General features: G+C 40.4%; 1 protein-coding gene across 3 annotated transcripts in view; it reads left to right on the forward strand.

The window, feature by feature from the left end:
- The window catches only part of dennd2b (DENN domain containing 2B), a 45065-nt gene extending 25439 nt beyond the window's left edge, over positions 1 to 19626 (forward strand). For all 3 annotated transcript variants that reach the window (XM_079662711.1, XM_079662710.1, XM_079662712.1), the window contains 15 exons: positions 473 to 688; positions 1055 to 1151; positions 1326 to 1370; positions 2582 to 2766; positions 3917 to 4026; positions 4902 to 4971; positions 6844 to 6921; positions 8124 to 8264; positions 8397 to 8545; positions 14591 to 14768; positions 15712 to 15753; positions 16196 to 16307; positions 17931 to 18170; positions 18412 to 18498; positions 19177 to 19626. In XM_079662711.1, coding sequence (XP_079518837.1) covers positions 473 to 688; positions 1055 to 1151; positions 1326 to 1370; positions 2582 to 2766; positions 3917 to 4026; positions 4902 to 4971; positions 6844 to 6921; positions 8124 to 8264; positions 8397 to 8545; positions 14591 to 14768; positions 15712 to 15753; positions 16196 to 16307; positions 17931 to 18170; positions 18412 to 18498; positions 19177 to 19211 — 1785 coding nt within the window. In that variant the 3' untranslated portion in view covers positions 19212 to 19626. The remainder of the gene's footprint in view (positions 1 to 472; positions 689 to 1054; positions 1152 to 1325; positions 1371 to 2581; positions 2767 to 3916; positions 4027 to 4901; positions 4972 to 6843; positions 6922 to 8123; positions 8265 to 8396; positions 8546 to 14590; positions 14769 to 15711; positions 15754 to 16195; positions 16308 to 17930; positions 18171 to 18411; positions 18499 to 19176) is intronic.
- Positions 19627 to 19883: the final 257 nt, after the last annotated feature.

Consider the following 19883-nt stretch of genomic DNA (forward strand, 5'->3'; position numbering starts at 1 on the left):
ACACCAAAATGGCAACTTCTGTATCTGTACCATAGACTGATCTGTACACAGTGCAGCCAAACCATTGCTTTTTTTTTTTTAAATAAAGATGTTAGTCAATAATTGTCAGTCATGCCCCCTATTCCCTTCATGTCTTCTCCGATTATTTTTGTTTTCCAAACAAGAAGGAGCTGAGGAGTCGTATGTGTGCAGCCTGTTACCTGCATCGCTTTATCCAACAGCTCACTGTGGCTGCTCCTTCTTTTATCATTACTGCCCGCTAAATGTCAAACGTATCCGCTTTTCAGCAAGTGTCCTGTTTTGTAACCACATTTTTATACGTTGCACAAATACATTACATTTCCAATCAGTGCTTGTGCTCCTCTGGTTAAATGGCTGATGTATCCTAACATTAATGAGGTTGGATAACCATTTATAAAAAATGAATGAATGAAATGTAATAACCCTTATGTATTCTTTTCTCTCTCACTAGCTGCCATCTAAACCCAGCAGCCAGTCCCTTCGCCTCCCCGGTCCGAGCGACAGGAAGAGCCACCGGATGTCACAGTTGTCCAAACGCTACAGCCACGATGAAATGCTGCTTCTCCCCCAGCGGAGTGTATCTACGCTGCCCTGTGGCCTGATGGACGAAAGCCTCTGTAGCACCAGTGATAGCCTGGCCTCACACAGGCACTGGAGGATCCCCAAGGTACACACCACTAGATCCTACACAAACACCCTCACTAAGTCCTTGCAGAGCTCCGACTGTGATCTCTTCCTTTCCCGCTTCACAGACCAGCTCAGGTTTCTGTAAGTCAGATCCGGATCACTTGTAATTCCCCAGTTTGGAAAAGAGGTTTTTAAATCACAGTGCCTCGATGTGGATTATTACTTCTTTGGTTTCTAGTGTGGTACTTTTTAGTCAAGAACTCGCATTGAAGTTTTTCAGTTAACCTTAAAGCACAGTATAGTATTTATTTTGGCCGTGAACACCCACTACTTCTTTTATACTTCATCAAAAGAAACAAAACTTCAGATCCCTCAACAGAGAATTTCCTCTTTCCTCTGTTTACAGCTGGTCCAGAGGATCAACTCCATTTACTGCACTAAACGTGGGAAGAAGAGGCTGAAGAAGCTGTCAATGGCCAATGTTGAGACTGCATCTCTGAGAGGTAAGAGGTCTCTTTATTCCCTTTATCCACTGGACAGATAAGTGAGTAAATATTTGCGTCTCCGCCACCCACATAGAGTTACTGCTGTGTCTCTTTCTTGATATAAACACATGTTTGTGAAATTGCCCTCTGACCCGTACAATATCTTCTTGTCTGTCTCATGTTTGCCCGCAGATGACAACAGTGAGAGTGAGAGTGACTCTGATGACAGGTTCAAAGGTGAGTGACCGCTGCATTCGTTCGTTCAACGATGAGGTGCTACCCTGCTGTCAGGTCCGATCATTTTCTTGGAGCTGTTTTTGTGCACCGGCTTCCCAGTTTTGTATTTAACAAGTGACCCAGTGTGTGAGCAGACAGACCACAGGATTGTAACTGAAACATTTGCCATATGCACGGATTATCAGTAGACCATACCACATTCATCACATGTCTGGATTCAATGACAGGAATACTGAAGAGATTTAGTGATGTTCCCTCTGTTTGGTATTTTAGTAACAGTGAATTAAACCCATACCTATAACATTTAGGCTGCATCTACACGGAGACGAAAACGAAAACGAACCAAATTCGATATCAAAAAAGTCTCGGCTCAAGAAACGTGTCCGTCCACACGAGACCACTCGACCCGCTGGAGACGCTGTAGTACATATGCCCGGCCTGTAAGTGGCGCTGTACTTCTGCCACACAATACAACAAAAGCAGCGAAGAAGACCCCCCAAGCATGGTTGCCATGGTTGCCTGGTTGCCCTTCTGTTTATTCTCGCGGTGGATTTAGCAACATGTAGTTCATGTAGTTCTCCATGTCCACTTGTTGCTGATGGTTGTGGTAGAGGAGCTGTAGATTTTGCACTAACATCTGTAGCATGGTCAGTAGCAGTAGCTACTGACCATGCTACAGCAGTGAGCAGCAGAGTCGGGGCTATGGCTTTATCGTTATCAGCAAATTATCGTATAGGACGTACACACGGAGCCGTTAGACCCCCCCCCAGAGCGTTTTGTCTGCAGATCTACCCACCTTGGTACCCGTTACCGCTTGAGGGCTCCGTTTCCGCGGTTCCGTTACGGCCTCGTGTGGACGAACCATCCCTACGATAGAGAACTGTAGCAGATACAACCCGTTTCGTATCCGTGTGGACGAGGCCTTAAATTCATGACTGCTGATGGTTATTATCATATGAGCCCTAGATTCATATATTGAACTGTAACTTGTGAAAATAGTTGAGATTGAGTCCGTTTGTCTGTTTAGCTTCTCAACCCTCGCATATTTTTGGCCTTGACAGTTGTGCAGTAATTTGCCATTGTCAGTTGGTGTGTATGTGTAAGGATGTGTGAACATGTAAATATCTCCAGACATCAGAGTCCTTTCAGAGAAGCAATAATGTATATCGTATTGTATTTATTTATGTATTATTGTCTGCTTCCCTCCTCAGCTCACACACAGAGGTTGTTGAAACTGCAGTCCATCCTGCGACGGGCCCCCAGCTACAGAACACTGGAGCTGCAGCTCATTGAGTGGCAGGAGAGAGAACTCTTTGAGTACTTTGTGGTTGTTTCACTAAAAAAGAAACCCAGCAAAAACTCCTACTCGCCAGAGGTCACCTACCAGTTCCCCAAGGTAAGAGCCTGTTAGTTATAATAACAAAATCCATCCCTTAAAATGCTTCAGAGGTATGTTTGAGCCCAGGAATTATAAATCAAAAATACTACATGTCATTGCACTAGTGTTATCCAAAGCTTACAATGGGTTGGAGCCACGTTTTTTTATCATTATTTAACGATATAGACAGCTCTTAGTCTGTTCATGAGAATGAGGAAGGTTACAAAAACAATGTTTATTAGCATAAAAATCTAGGGCTTGGTCTGAAAGTGGTCAGCTACAAAGCTCTAAATGTGTTGTTAAATCGCAAAAAAAAAACAATATTTAAAAATAGATAAAGTTCTGCATTTGGATAACAGAGTTCAAACTCTAACATTTCAGCAGCACAGCACGAAACGTTCTAAACTCTCTGGACAGTTTGACAGGATATATTGTCTGAATAAGTGGAGATGAAACAAGATGAGCTGTTTTGATTTTCACAACCCAATTTTAATCCACTTAATTCATATTTGACAGTCTGAAATATATTTATGTTAATGCCACAGATAAAGTGTCATCTAGAAATAACGTGTTGGAACAAGAGTTGATTATGTTCTGTAGGCTTTACAAAGTGTTCCCACTTTGAGCATGGATGACTTTAGAACTGTGATTGCTGAGAGGTATGACAGTGATGTCATTGTTTTGGTGGAAGTGAAAAAGTAAAAATATATTTATATTTTAACTTTTCAGACGTTATTTGCAGGTAGTTGACAAGTTAAGGCTGCACAGGCGGCTAAGATTTATTGCAAAGAGCCTGAGGAGTCTTGGGAGCCTGACGGATAAAAATAACCAGGATCCATTTCTGTGGCCGGGAAGTGTTTTTAGTTATTCAAAGATATTTTTTCAAGTTATTTAAGATTTGGTTCAGTAGAAGTACCCCTTGGGAGAAGTTCATCTCTGTCTGACAGGGAAACACTCACTTTGTTGTTGTTGTAAGTGGGGGGCAAAGGTTTAACCTTGTAAGGAAGAAATGTTAGTCTGGTCAATTATTTGTTATGCTAGCATCCAAGTGGATCTTAAAAAAAGAGTACAGTTATCTGAAGGAGAATGAGCTGAATTATCTCTTCTCCCTCTCCTCTCCTCTCCTCTCCTCTCCTCTCCTCTCCTCTCTTCTCCTCTCCACTCACAGCTAGAGCGACCCACCAAGCAGATGAGGGAGGCCGAACAGAGACTCAAAGCCATTCCTCAGTTTTGTTTCCCAGATGCAAAAGACTGGAGTCCTGTGACTGAGTACTCGAGGTATGGATGAAAATCTTCCTAATTCAGGGTCAAATTATTTTTCACTAAGTGGTCCAGGAAAGCAGTATTCTAGCGATTTAGAATTGTACTTCCATAAAGTGTGTGGTCTTGTGAGGGACTGATACATAATAGTAAAGGTGATCCTAGTAGCTCATCTGGTAGAGTTGGCCTCACATGTACTAAGGCTGAAATTATACCACAGCCTCATTTACTCTAGTTCCATCTTTAATACTACCAATAAAGGCAAAAAGAAAAGAAAAAGGACGTTAAAAATCAAAGCCAATGTATCCCTTAAAGGTCACCTATTATGCAAAATCTACTTTTTAATGTCTTTTATACAGAAACATTTGTCACCTCTGTGTAAAGAGATTCTGAACATTTCAGGAAATGTTTTGTTCTGATCCATTTTTATAAAAACCTGTCTGAAAATGAGCTGATCAGATTCAGGCCACTTTATGATGTCATAACGGTTTTTTGGCTTGTGTAACCATTAGCCAATCACCAACCAAGGTACCCCCCCCCACCTTATCACCTGAATCTCCTCCTAGAGCACCATTTTCTTCTTTTTAACCAAATATCTTGGGCGGCGGCTTATTTTCTTCTAAAGTAACAGACAAAGAATCAGCACTTTTGAAACAGGGCTGAAACAGAGGGGTTTATGGGATGCTACAATGCATGATCTGTTTGGTATTTCAAGCCAAACTCTTCAGAGACATGTTTTGTATATGTCTGAGACCTGGAATATACTGATGCAAAACAGTATAATAGGGGACCTTTAAATGCAGCTCAGTGGCATCTGGCGTGAAACTGTCTACCTGGTTACAGTATGTGTCTTTGCTTCTAATCTCATGTGTGTACATGTTTTTTTGCTACAGTGAGACCTTCTCCTTCATGTTGACGGGAGAGGACGGCAGCAGGAGGTTCGGGTACTGCAGACGCCTTCTGGTAAGCCACAGTTCACCTCCTCCTCCCCTGCTCCCTGTTCACACCCTGCTGAGCCCTGTGTGTAGTGACAAATCTTTTTTTGTGAGAACATGTGATAAGCTTTTCCTTTGGGGCCATTGATGTGTTACATGACAATCCACCGTGGCAGCAGGAGACAGAACATTTACTGTAAAGCAAAAAAGATCAAATAAAAATTGCGCCCATGATATAATTGGTTAAAAAAATCAGTTACTTAAATGTAAAATATGTTATGATATGTGCATTTAATAATTTATATTATTACATCTGTAATATACAAATTACAGTCGCTGGGTACATTTGGAGTAATGTTGAAGTACTTAATATAAGAACTTACGGTAAAAACATTACGATTGACTAATTTAATTTAAGGAGAGTTTCTCAGGGAAGTCGAGACAAAGACAACCCATGAAAAACTCGAACTTTATCATTGTGGACGTTTCCTCCTCATAATGAGTCCGGAGAGCGCTTTGATGTTATTTGGTTGAGCTTTCTATTTAGCCTGCGGGTAGAGCATAACTGTGGGATTCTGTGAATGTGGTGGTGATTTTGTTTACAGTTTGGTATTTCTGAGTATGTTTACAATACGAGAGTGTGTATGTTTCAGTAGTTTACGGGTAGTGTCTTTACCGCTGTGTATGTGTATGTGCTGGATTAAAGCCAGACGTTTGTGAATTCTTTGATGTATCATAAGTTTTTCTTCTTAAAAGATAACATTGTATTAGTTTTCACCAGCAGTGGAGTTAGAAATGTATACATTAGAAAGAGAAACAAATATAAAATAGTGCCATCGATCCATTCTCGCCAGAGAAATCCGCCAATTGATCGCCAGCCTCACCCTTTACCCTTTCATTGACTTACACACACAAGACAAGCTTTTCTTATCTTGCATACAAAGACTTTTTTGATGAGTGTAGCCGTGTATAGTCACATCCACTATGACAACTAGTACACAGTGTTATACATGAAGTCAAATTACACTAAAACATAGCAGTATCGTGTAAGTGTTTTCAAACTCCTTCGTCTCTCTTGACCCGAGTTTTCGTCTTGATAGAAGCAGACTTTAATGAAGGTAGAGGAAGAGGTGAGCTGCTCTCCTCTAGTAACTGTGCTTCCTCCCGGCTGTGCGACCAGCCGTTGGCAGTAACTTAGCATTCCTGAGGACTTGAATCAAGCTCCACATAGTTGATTTAATCATCCATTTGGAAAAGCGGAGGAGAAACAAGAGGAGAAAATTGTATACCTAATATGGACAAGTGGATTGCTGGTTCTTGAGAGCTTGTGTTCATTTGTTACTGTGTGTTTGAGTGTCTGTGCTCTGGAAGCACATAAGGGTCTATGAGTGTACAGAGGAAGGTAGATATGATCAGCAGGAGCAGATAAACCACCTGTGTTTAGGAAGTTGGTATCCACATAAAAGACTTTCACCTCAGATCACCGCTTAGATTTAAAGACTTCAGCTTCACTATTTAAACAACTTACCTGTATCTACATTTGATACTATCATGGACTTCAGGTCATGATTGTATTATCATGGTCTGTATTTATTTTAAGATATGGAGTTCCACCCATTTAATACAAACACATTTCTTTAAGCAAACTGTTACCTTTAAGTTCAGTTAACTCATGACACAAACACTTAATTCAGGCTGGAAAAGAAATGTATAATGTATTCTATGGCTCTGAAGGAGCTTTCTAAAGCTTGTGAAGTAACCTTTAAAAGAGACTTTAAACTGTCTCTTCAGTCCCACAACTTTGTGGCATGCTACATTGCTTGTCTACTATTTTTGAGAATGACTGTAAATGTGTGTCTTCATCAAATCCTTTAATATCAGTGTCTCTGTTGCCTTACAGCCGACTGGGAAAGGACCTCGACTTCCAGAGGTCTACTGTGTCATCAGCAGGCTGGGCTGCTTTGCCTTGTTCTCCACGGTGAGTTAAGCCTTAACACGCACGCACACGCACGCACGCACGCACGCACGCACGCACGCGCACACACACACACACACACACACACACACACACACACACACACACACACACACACACACACACACACACACACACACTACAGTCAGTACAGTATGCTGGTTGTGTGTGGTATTGTAGCTGTGGTTATATCGGTCTCACAGCTGAAATTAATGACTTGCAGCAGGCTTTTTGCTGAATGCCCCTTCGTTGATAAAAACACTCCTTTTCTTTCTTTTTTTTTGTACTTATTTCCCAGAGTAATTGTTTCCTTTACTTCTCACTCAGTGGTGCTAACACAGAGCAGAGCTGTCACTTTGTTTGACTTTTTTTTTGACTTATTTTAATACTAATGAATCTAAAGTGAGTAAGTCCATTTAAAGTAAAGTAGTAAGTACATTTTGATTTTACTTAAAAGTAATAGTTGAAACTATGCTTTGTTTTCTTTGTTTAATAGCAATAACTAGGAAGTAAATAAAGGCTATGCAAAAGCTTGGCAAAACATAATAAATCTGAAATATGTTTTATGTATTTGAGTTGAAGCAGAATGACTGTGCCTTGTAGATTTTAGCAACGTATTAGTGTCATGTGATGTTTTAGGGCATTCACAGATGCAAGAGTGTAAGAGATGATCTCAAATGTCTCCACTTTGAGATCAGTGCAGCTGCAAACCTGAGACGGAAATGAAAGGAATCTAAGTGCTTTCATGTTAAATGGGAAAGGAGGCCAGTATTAGATTTCCGAGGGAGTTGTGTGTGAGAGATAGAGAGATGGAAAGGACGAGAGAGGTGATATCATATGACCTTGAAAACAAGCAATTCTCTAATCAACTTTCCAGAAAGCGGGAAGCTTGGACCGATACAGCAAACTGGGTGGACATTTCCAATCTCACTGGCATGGATTTTCTTTTGTGTGCAATTTATCAAAAAATAAAATGAATACAGAGTTCCAAACAATTGCTACTCAAACACATAACAATATGTTTCCATCATGTGCTGTCTTGGTCAATAATCTTGATGACTCTGCACTTTTTCTTATTTTTGCTTGGCTATTCATTCGACCTTGGTAAAAGCCTTGGTACATTTCGACTTAACAGTTTGCCAGAAACTTTGTGTGTTGTTGAAACTGGTTGAAATATGTTATGGAAACTGTGCTTCCTTGTTCAGATCCTGGACGAGGTGGAGCGGCGGCGAGGCGTCTCAGCCGCCCTGGTCTACCCCTTCATGAGGAGTCTGATGGAGTCGCCCTTCCCTGCACCAGGGAAGATTATCAAAGTGAAGACCTTTCTGCCTGGTGCAGGAAATGAGGTCAGAGCTGCTACTTTCACTACTTCATTCCGTAGTCCAAATAATTTCCAGATACAGTTCCAGATACAGTCCGGATAATTTCCAGACTGTCATATTGTGACCAATATTTCCTATTTAACGTGGTCACTTAAGGTCATCGAGCTGAGGCGGCCTACTGACTCCAGGCTGGAGCATGTGGACTTTGACAGTCTGTTCAGTTGTCTCAGTGTGCGCCAGGTGATACGAGTCTTCGCCTCGCTGCTGCTGGAGAGACGAGTCATCTTTGTGGCTGATAAACTCAGGTAAGGCTCCGAGTTGGTCTTCCTCTTCAGTGAGAATATCTACTCTCAGACATCCTCAAAAAAATGTAAAGCAATGTCATTTACTTCCTTCTGAATCAATTGGTCTGTGACTATTGCTTTTGTTTGAGAATATACTGTATACAACAAATACAAACCTCTCCTGTTTGCAGGCATTTTTATATTTTCCAAAAACATTTGAACAGACTGCCAGCTTGTAGCCATTAAGACTAATTCTTGCTGATGATGACAGAAATCAGAAATGCATCAATCGATCGACACAAACAGACACACAACAGAGACTGTGGGTTTGTCAGTCGGGGCTTAAAGGATACACCATGTGTCAATATGTTTGATTATATTATATTCCTGTGAATCAGATACAGGTTAGTTGTTCAGCTGCCAGTTTTAGAGTAAATTGGGTCACACTGCCAGAGGAGAAGAGGGTGTGACTGATAAGATGCGAAGAGTCCCTGAGGACTTGGTGTCCCAGTCTGTCCTCTTATTCCAGAGAAGAGAAGGGTACTTTTTGGAGTATTGGAGGCGAGGGTGGAGGAGATTGGAGTGGAGAAGTAATCTCTCCATGTATCAAAGCCCAGTTTAAACAAACATCAGTGGGGGCAGTGACTGTGAGGAGAAGGAATGCACTTCCTGTGTGTGCGACTCTGCCCTCCGTGATCTGTGGATGGACTGTCACCGTTTGAATTATGATGCCCCGTTCACTCCCTACGTATGAGCTACGGCACTCTCTGTGTCCCTCGAGAGAATCTGTCTAAATTGCTCATTACCAGAGGTGATAACATCAAGGAGTCATTGGGTGGGAATCAGGGGGTAACTCAATATTATCATGATATATTGCCTAAGACAGTGATGGTATAACTATACGGCAAATCAGTGATTTTGTGTTATCTTTAATTTATCATACAATGCAATATATGTGAACTATGAGAGACAATTATAGAGTATCTCTCTTACTGCATTGGGAAACTTTTCAATTGGAAACAAAGAGCATTAATTCATGATCTCCAGACGATGAACCCTACTTGCTTTAGTGATCCCTTGACTCCTCTCTTCTTCACCATGAGGTAACAAATATAGGATATATTGTCACAGTCACTGTGGCACTCTCTAGGCAATAACTTTTAATCTAGCACTATCATCAGGTCCACATGTCATCTTATAAAACATTAGCTAATGTTAGCATACTCACATGGTTCACTAAGATGATGAACATGATAAACATTGGACTCGCTGACCATCAGCATGTTTGCATTGTCATTTTGAGATATTATTCAAATGAATAAAACTGTAAACTTAACAAAGGTTAAAATACCCTTAAAGTAAAACTTCAGATTAAGACAAATATTTTTGTCGCATACTTGCTGTATTATACTGCTCAAACCGTGTGTGGGTGGGTTTGAATGTGCAGGCCTGCATGCATACAGTACATGCAGAGCTCCTGTGTTATGGTTTCTTTTAAAAACAGTGACGGGGCCTCTCTGCAGCATTAATGACTTCTATGATAAAAGGGCTGCTCCCTCTGGGGCTCTGGTACATAATCCGTTCCCAAAATACCTCGCCAGCTGAACATGATGTATGTTTTTTAGCCTTGAAATGTATATCCAATGCAAGTAGGAAGCGAGAGGAAAAGCCATGTTAGGCATGTTTTTCTCTGCAAGTACTATTAGTTCCTGTTTCTTTGGCATGCTACGATCACTTCATTCTTGTTACAATGAAACCTTTTGTCGTTTCTTCGAAGCGGTTGTTGCCTCGGCATGAAAGTCTGCACAGACGATTTCTTTTTAAAAGTGATCTCTCATCATCTGCTGCCTGTAATGACAAGTCGAATGCCTAATCAGATAAATTCATCATCAGCTATTTCACTCTGTAATAGCCTAACTCGATTTACCGGCTGACGCTGCTGAGTTTTTTCAGTGCTGCATTGTCATCTAAACTGCCTCTCTCAGTCTCAGTCCGCTAGATTTGAGGAAAGTAACCAAAAGTGTATGTGCATGCCTAAATGTATCTCTTGGTATAGCTGTGAAATACTTCTACAGTCAGTACTGTAGTGTAACAGCGAATTAGATTTAAATGAGTTTCCCCGATTTGACTCCATTCTTAAGATGATGGAATCCCACCGTCGCAGTATTTTAATCAGAATGTCCACATCCAAACTAAGCGTATACAATAATATTTGATTGCACATATCCTGTGACAGGAGGTAGATGTCACAAATTAATTAAGGTTGAAGAGAACAAGGGTGAGAAATGTAATGAAAGATGAGAAGTCTATGTTTAAGGACAAGAGAGGGGAAGATTAAAAAGGGAGGTGCAGAAGACTGCTTGGCTCGCTGCATAGACACTCTGGTTTCGCCCTATTAGTGTTAAGGTTGGTCCCAAACAGCTCAAAACTTGCAATTCTATTCTATTTAATCATCATTTAATCATATCTATTTGTTGAGATTAAAGTAACAAAGACACTACAGTATAACAAGGAATTAAAAACACTAACAAGAATCATGTAGAAGCACCAGATAAAAAACGGTTAACTTTTCACAGTGGAATGCGAGACTCTTGTTTGATTGGTTGAAAGGAAATGATGTAAAGTATAATGTCAAGTATCCCTTTTTTAAGTTTATGGTGTATTTTCTATATACTGGAAATGAGTTGGAAGTCAGTAGAACACGCACATTTTGCAGCTGCATTATTATGATCAATGATGTCTGCAATCATCAGACAGGTGGAACTATTGCACCGATGCTGGCATTCTGCTAATCACCAAGCATGGAAGCATACTCATTTCATGTAGCCCTCAGTTATTCTCAAACACTTTCTCTAACACGCTCTGCAGAGCTGGCACAAATCCAAAACCGCTTTTAACAACTTAACCGGTTTCCCATGTGGTATTAAACTTGGAGTGAAATACACACTGCAAACCTGTGAGATGTTTCTGTTTTTTAAAGATTCCAGAAAGACTTTACCGGAGCCTGACCAGCTGATTTTTACATCAGTGTCGTTCTTGTGAATGTTTACACCCACGCGTAGACCCTCGCGTATGCAAACACCTGCACACATTTATCTGCGCTCTCTAGACAGCGCTGATGAAACTCAGACGTTTCTGTGGTTAGAATAAGAGCATGTAGAGTTTCCCATCAGGAGGTGATTTCTCATTGTAAAAAGGAATCTGCTGTTGCCTTCTGTGGAGACGCAGAACCGAGACTAAGACACGGTGGCTGGAGATCCTTAAAGACAGGAAGTGAGGGGAAATCATTTGGGGACTAAGGGAGCAGAGAACATTCTGCTAGCGGATAAAAATACACCCTGTGCAGCTTGTCATAATCTTATAGGTCTATATGTACTCTGCTTAACCTGTATATGATTTGTAAGTGTTATTTTGGGCTTGAGAAGAGATTTAACATTGAAGAATGGGTTTCAGGGCTTTGCAGAACAGCTGGTGTCTGACAGCTGAGGTTCGGTATGGTCTTCTTTGTCCTCTCTCTGTGGAGTCAGCCTTACCATGCCAGCACTGGGAGACACGGTGCATCGCTTTAGTAGCGGTTTGAAGCTTGTGACTGTGCAGAGTTCTGTCTCCCTCTCTCTGTGTTGGAAACTGAAATGTTCCCTCCTCCTCTGGGCTTCACAGTCTAAGCTTCTGGATCCCATGTTTCCTGGAGTATGTGCCAGTTCAGACTCTCACACACTAAACCAGGCCTGGCAGACCTATGAGAGCTAATATGTCAGGATTAGCTCCCAACCTCAACACACACAAGCTCTGCAAAGACCTCGGGAACATGTCCATCTCTTTTCCTGAGAGTTGACTCATAACTTTATATGAGTTTTGAGTGTGTAATCAAATAGAAATCCATCAAAAATAATATTGAAATCTTAGTTTATGCTTGCCTAGTGTACTTTCCACAAGTAATATATTGGACTTATATATGGCAAACGTTGCATCCGTGTCCTGAAAAGTGATTAAAATGACATGCACGGAAAACAAAAAATTCGTCCTTGTGTGTATTTGTTGCCATCACAATAACCACAGAGTGTTAATCAATGCTTGGAGCTTTGTGGGGTTTTACTAAAAGCAAACAAGGAGGCTAGGCTAGCTTGCTAACATGATGATTCTCTTTGCCACTTGCCAAATGTAGATGCACACAAAGTACAGCTGATGGGAAAGTCATTAGTGTTGCAGGCATTTAGCATTGAACAAAAATGTTATGGGAATCCATCCAGTAGTTGCTAACATATTATCATTGTGGAACAAAGAAGTGGACTGACAGACTAACATTTCCTTCCCTATACAAGCAGGTTGAAACTTCTGTGATCATCTACAACCCCCAAAAACATTAGGCATTATCAAATAAGAAGAGAACAATGATTTGTCTGCTGACTCTTTCTAATTAAAATCATTCATTCAGGATATTTTTGTTACTTTTATATTATTCTCACCTGTTGGTGGACCAGAAAACATTTTCATTGTTTTTTGTGTGGTCTGATAGTCTGAAGTTTCGGTCTGTTTGTAACAGGAATGTCCCTCTCTCTTTCCAGAGTTGAGTGGCAATCTCTAGTCGCGCAGAGTGTTTTCATTGCAAGTTCATCCTCTCCCAAGAGTGTGCGGTTGGGGTACGAGTGTAATAGATCCTTTTGGTATCAGTGGTGTGTGGGGCCGCGTGTAGCCTGTGGCGAAGGTTTTCTGAGATCTGTGCCCCATCATTCCCTGTTGGAACTCGTCAAACCCAGGAGACGGGATCTGTTAGGAATTATCGAGCCCTCCTCAGGCAAATGGAAATCAGTCCGGCCAAAGAAAAGCTGCAAGTGCTTCACGGTATGAGTGATCTGGAAAAGGCCTTAAAAATACTGAGCACTGTGGTTATTGCAGCCTTCGGGTTTTCACTAGTGTAATTCCATTGAACCTTGTCGAGAAAACACATTTTGAACTTGGCAATTTGACTCATGGGAAGTCAAGATTTAAAAAAGCAGTGGCAAACATGTAGCCTGAATTAATTGAATAGTTTTTCGAAGTGTTGTCATTTTATCTCCGACCACGGAAAAACATTCCTCATTAAAAGTGTATATATCTTCAGTGGGGTGCGTTTGCATACCATGTTTGATCCCTGCTCATGTTGTTGATCCATACTGATTTAGAGCTTCGCTGTGTGTGTCTGTGTGTCTGTGTGTCTGTGTGTTTGTGTGCGTGATCAGACCCACAGTTTATTTTCACTCCCTTTGTGTACATGGACTGGACATTATGTAGAGGACAGAGGGGAGGAGGGTCAGCCACTGTCAACAAGCGGCGGATCGTGAGAAAGACGGGCTGCTATTTGTGATCTCCATTTTATACCACAGCTGTCGGAGTTAGACCCAATTGGTGCGTTTTTGGTATTCCGCCAACAAGCTTCCAGCTTAACTATAGCAACATGTCAAAGTCACGCCAGCCCTGCAGACAGAGTATAGTAATGTCACAATAATGCTTTTTATTGGTCTCATCCTTCTTCAGTGTGGTTTAGTGGATGGTGTAAAACTCCAAGTAGGAGAAATGCAATATTTATCCAGAAGCTGTTGAAATGTGAAGTCTTAAAAGGATTTTTTCGTCTGAAAAAACGGTTTGTTGGATCTTACTGTCCCTCAGATGAGCTGAAGGAAGAACAAAGTTTCAAACTACATAAAATGTGCTGTTTTCACATTTAAAGTAACAAGGAAACTAGAATCAAGTGTCCATTTAACTTGGGTCGAGAGATTGGTGTTGCAAATAGACTGTTTTTGCTCTGTCAGTTCAATGATTGGACCGTTTTAAGGGAGTGATACTATTTGTTTTCAAGTTCATGACTGCAGCAGAAGGTATTTTTAGGAAAATGTTGTGACCATATAAACTACCACTCCCCTTTTCAGTGTGGAACAAACGTTTTTTTCATTATCTAGTGAAACATCCGGCTGTTTTGACCCTGTTCAGTTTGATCTGGTGTGGCCTCTGCAGGGAGTTGTTGTTGTACGAGTGTGAAAATGATTGATGGTGTATGACTTTTTCTTTTTTTTGCTCTCCTATCATCAGTACTCTGTCCAGCTGCATGCATGCAGTGGTGGCACTGCTCTACCCCTTCTCCTGGCAACACACCTTCATCCCCGTGCTGCCGGGGTCCATGTTGGATATCGTGTGCTGTCCCACTCCCTTCCTGGTGGGGCTGCTGTCCAGCTCTTTGCCCAAGCTAAAGGACTTGCCTGTGGAGGAAGTGAGTTCAAAATATCTGCACTTTCTCTGGATGTCTACCTCTGTCCCTGGGTGTTTCTCAATGTCGAGGAAGGCTGCTCCAGAGCCACTATTTCAAGCATACTACGTCATCGAGTGCCGCCGAAAGACTGCTCCAATGTCCAGCATACTTGGAATTCTACCGAGGCCGGCGTACTTCGTAACGAGAAATTTCGAGGCTGCGCATGTGTAGACTCTGCAGTCTTAAAATCCCCACAATGCTTTGCGCACGGACCAATTTCCAAATCTTTGGCGGAAAATGGCGCTCCATTTAAGGCGGGGCCTCGCATATGGCGCACACCTGCACACCTGTTAGCCTGTTCCACAATTCTTCGGTTTCCGAGGCTAGGAAGAATTAATGCCTCGCTTCTGAAGCAAGTGACTCGAAAGACATGTGCTACCAAGCAAGCGTCCTCGACATTGAGAAACACCCAAAGATTGTTCTGCCTCTATCTCTATGTTCTGTCATCCCTGATTGAAGTCTGTTTCCTGGACTATTGGATATTAGTGTCATTTCAACAATACAGATTAATAGGATTTCCATTTTTAATTGGTGGGCTGTTTTCTCTTCCTTTGCCTCTTGTCTTTTTATATTAATCAACCAGCCATGTCACTATTAACTAAAATAAAGAATTTAAAGCAAAGGTTTATTCTTGGACTCTACCTTTTGAATGAGATGTGAATTCATTATTTGTTTTGGGTCAGTGGTGGTCATGGAACAACAATACATTTCAAAATGGGGTTTGGAAACTTGTAAGCAACATTTTCATTGATTTGATTTTGAACAGAAAGACCAATCAATGATTTGATAAATCAATAAAATTACAATTGTACATGTGTACTTCTCTATCCATCTATATTGTAGATCAATTAAGTTTTTTAAATTATTTTTGAAAAATGATATATCTTCTTTTTGTTTTTCAAAGGCTTTAATGGTTGACCTAGGAACTGACCGATTCATCCGACAGGTACGTTTATGAACTAAAGATCTGAAGGAAACCTGAACTGAAAGCCAGTCTGTTTAACTTTGCCTAATATTGTAAACTGCTTTTCACCTGTATATTAAATAAATGTTTATCATTATTGACATGCTGAAAAGCATATCCTCATCCAGTCATCAAACTGTATCTATGTAAAGTTAACAAACATGAGTCACCATGAGTTACTAGTCATACCAGACCATGTAAGGCTGAAGCAGCAAAACCCCCCGAGTGTACAGAGTGAATGTACATTTTATTCTCGTCTGTTAGAAGAAGAGTGTGTTGTTTCTTCTTTCAAACGTTACATGGTCTCGCTTTAAACAAGGCTGTAGAACATGCGGTTCTCTGATGTAAGTCTGAGCCTTTGAAACTGATTCTCCAAACGTTGTTGTTTATCGCTGGTGACGGCAATGTTTTCGGTTGTTTATAGATGGACGACGAGGCCTCACTGTTGCCGCGGAAACTTCAGGCAGCTCTTGAGCAAGCGCTGGAGCAGAGGAATGACATCATCAGTCAGGACTCCGACAGCGAGTCAGACGAAGGTGAATAAGAGACAAATCCCCAAGTCCCGCCAAGACAGATGTTTGCCTTGTTAATTAGAACAACCATTACTGTAGCAGCAACATGTTCAGTCTCTGTGAAACTCTGACGTCTTCTGTAGACACTGCTCATCAGAGTGAGTCACACTGAAAGCCTCACTTTAGAGGTAAACCATTATCTGTTCCTGGTCGTAAGTGGTACGTACCGAGCAGACTGGTGCACACTCATGCTATGTTCTTTTTACCATTATGGTTATTTGCTTTTTCATTTTGAATAAAACAGCAAACTCTCTCTGTCCCATCCCCAAAAATGATTGCTAAAAACAGAAACGCAACAAACGTAATAATATTAAATACAAATAAACAAGTTTAGTCGATTAGGGGAACACACAAATGAATATTCCCTTAAAGATCAAAATATATACACACAATAAACAAAATAAATCACAAACACAACTATTAATATTTTAACAAGAATAATATGAATAACATTTTTATCAGAGATAGCAAGACTAGATAAGAAATAAACATATCTATATATGCACATACATGTTTACGGATCCATGCATACATTAATCATCTGAAGTGTGCAAATATGTCATCATCATATTGTTGTAACGTTTACCGTACCTGTAATGGGTTCCAATGAGGCTTTATTATTGAAAATGGGTGAATCTGTGGCAAATTAACACAAATACTTTGATCCGTACAGTTGTGAGAAGACAAAAATCCCATATAAGTGAAGTTTTTGGCTTTAGCTTAATGTCTCAAAGTGTCTCCCATATGGTCTAGCCGGTTAGGATTCCTGGTTTTCACCCAGGCGGCCCGGGTTCAACTCCCGGTATGGGAACTAGGATTTTAAGAGGGCTTAATTAAACCCAAGGGATCAATAATGGGTTTTATTTGTGATACTTCAGTTTACAGGCCAAATAACAAGAGAAGAATATGGATATGCAGAGTCAATAATAAATAATATCTGATCAATCTTTTACAAAGATATGCACACCGTTCCATATCGCTGCATTCAAAGGAAGAAAGCCTTCGTGGGACAGACTTTCTGTCTCTGCTTTCCACATTCTTCCACGAAATACCTGCAACCTGCAGTCAGTTAAACTCAAATTTACATTTGAGCTTTATTTGACATGCGTCTACAAACAATAATTTCCTCCTTGTAATATTTAGACAGTTTGCCAGGCCTATGAGCTGGCAATGATATCTTACCTTCACTGTACAAAACAATGATTATAGGAGGGGAACATTTAATTTAAAATGTCCTTTAATGGATCTTAAACAGGTCTCCCCATGAAGCTTTCACTCTGATTTCCCAATAGATATATACTGGCTAAATACTGTGACAACACCAATGTAAGAGAAATAGAAGTCATAAAGATGCCATCACATTATTATTTTATATTTTGTGTTTAAATTACTGACTGATTTGAACAAGCATGAGATTAACATATCATTTGAAATATCTGTAATCCAAACCATGTATTTTTGTTTTAATCTGACTCTGATTGCTTCTTTCTGATGTAAACATACTGTGTGTGACAAATCTGTGTAAGGACTTTACTATGAATAGCAAAAAAAGTACTCTGTATAATCCCTTTTCCTTTGTGTCTACAGAGTATAACTCCTTGAACAGCCTGGTGTCAGAGGCCTTCATCCGCTTCTTCCTGGAGACCATCGGTCATTACTCCCTGTTTATCACTCAGAATGAGCGAGGAGAGCGTGTTTTCCAGAGAGAGGCCTTCCGCAAGTCTGTGGCGTCTAAAAGCATCCGTCGCTTCCTGGGTGTCTTCATGGAGTCTCAGATGTTTGCAGGGTTCATTCAGGACCGGGAGCTGAGGAAGACACGGGCTAAAGGTAGTCTGTCAGTTATTTTTCTGTACACTTCTTCTTTAAGGATTTCCACCCCTCTACTAACTGAAATACTAACTGTGCAGGAGTGGGCTCTGCAGTAATACTGATCTCTAGTGGTTGGAACTTACCATATGCATATTTTCCTTCTGCTCTTCTTGGCAGACACAAATAATTGCAACTTCCTTGAATACTAAGATGTTTCATATTTCCTTTTTTTAAATCTCTTGTATTGTGCTGTTGTCAGGTCTGTTTGAGCAGAGGGTGGATCAGTATCTGGAGGAGCTGCCAGAAACGGAGCAGAGTGGAGTCAACAAGTTTCTGAAAGGCCTTGGTGAGTCCTACAGCACACACACAAGGACAAACTCAGATTGCATACGTTTTTTATTTATGCAGTTCTGAAATCAGGCTGCTCAGATATTTCCTCTATAGCTTTTTTTGAACAATCTCGTACTACAAGGTTATATCACACAACTCTTTGTTAGAAGTTATTTTTCCAGAGGGAGCTACACACCAACTTACAATTTGCCGCTTTCACATTTCAATCCATGTTTTAACGAATGGAGAAAATAAACTTTGTTGATAGTTTATAATTCTAATTTAACTTCACTTTTAGCTGCACTGTGCAGCATAATATATGTGCAGTTTGAGACTAGAAGGGTTTCCACATTCATCTGCTGGAGGGGGACATGTTATCTGTGCTCACCTGCAATCTCAGTTTAAGGCGTGTGATGCTCCATGCACGTAGGATTTTATGTATTTATTCAGAGTCTTTTTTGATGCCAATAAAGATTTCTGGAGGGCATATTGAAATAGGTTATCAGGAAACTACACACTACAGAAGATATTAAGATTTCCACACTGACTTCAGAGAGACAGATCACAGTTAAATCCTCATGTAATCTGAGCCTGCTTTGATCCCCATATACTGTTTAATTACCTAAATAAAAGTAATCTCTCAGATGTTTATGCATTTACATGATCTAATTGATTTGTTTTTTTATGTTTTCAGGAAGTAAAATGAAGTTTCTCCACAAAAAGAACTGAGGGGAAAAGACCTGAAGTCTCTGCCTTATGATGATTTTCACCATTTTAAAAATATTTTATCGATGTTTTTTATGTAAACATGTACATATTATTTCACTGTAAGCTGGCTGTGATACTCTTCAGTGTATGTTTATAGTACCTTATGAGATAGCAATAGCAGGACGGTACACGGAGAGTGAGCCGTAGAGTAACCACTGATGTCCAGGTGTGTGTGAGAAGAGTGTGTGAGTGTATGTGACCTGACATGGGCATATATGTACAGTTCATATGTTTTCATTTTGCATTATTTCATCACAGTGTTGTCCTCTGTTTCAGGAGTGTAATACCTATTAAAAAACTGTAAGACAATGAAGAAAATGATTGTAACTCTTCATAGAGTCTTTTGCAATCTTTTATTAAATGTTTTTTAAAGTGCTTCAACGTGTACAATATTGATTATTAGTATAAATATTTGTGTTGTTCGTTTTTGCTTAAAGATCAATCTATAATTTTGACACATCATTGGTTTGTTCTTATTTTTGAAGACAAAAAAGTTATCCTTTTCTTCTCATATCTACCAACAAGGCCAATTATCAAACACAACAATACAGATGTACTCTGCAGCCTTTTTAATCTAGAAAAACTAAACCCAGAGCTTTTGCACTCTTAGAAACAAAAACATGTTATTCACAG

This window comes from Notothenia rossii (genome assembly GCF_949606895.1).
Source record: "Notothenia rossii genome assembly, chromosome: 2".
In the NCBI taxonomy this organism is placed as follows: domain Eukaryota; kingdom Metazoa; phylum Chordata; class Actinopteri; order Perciformes; family Nototheniidae; genus Notothenia; species Notothenia rossii.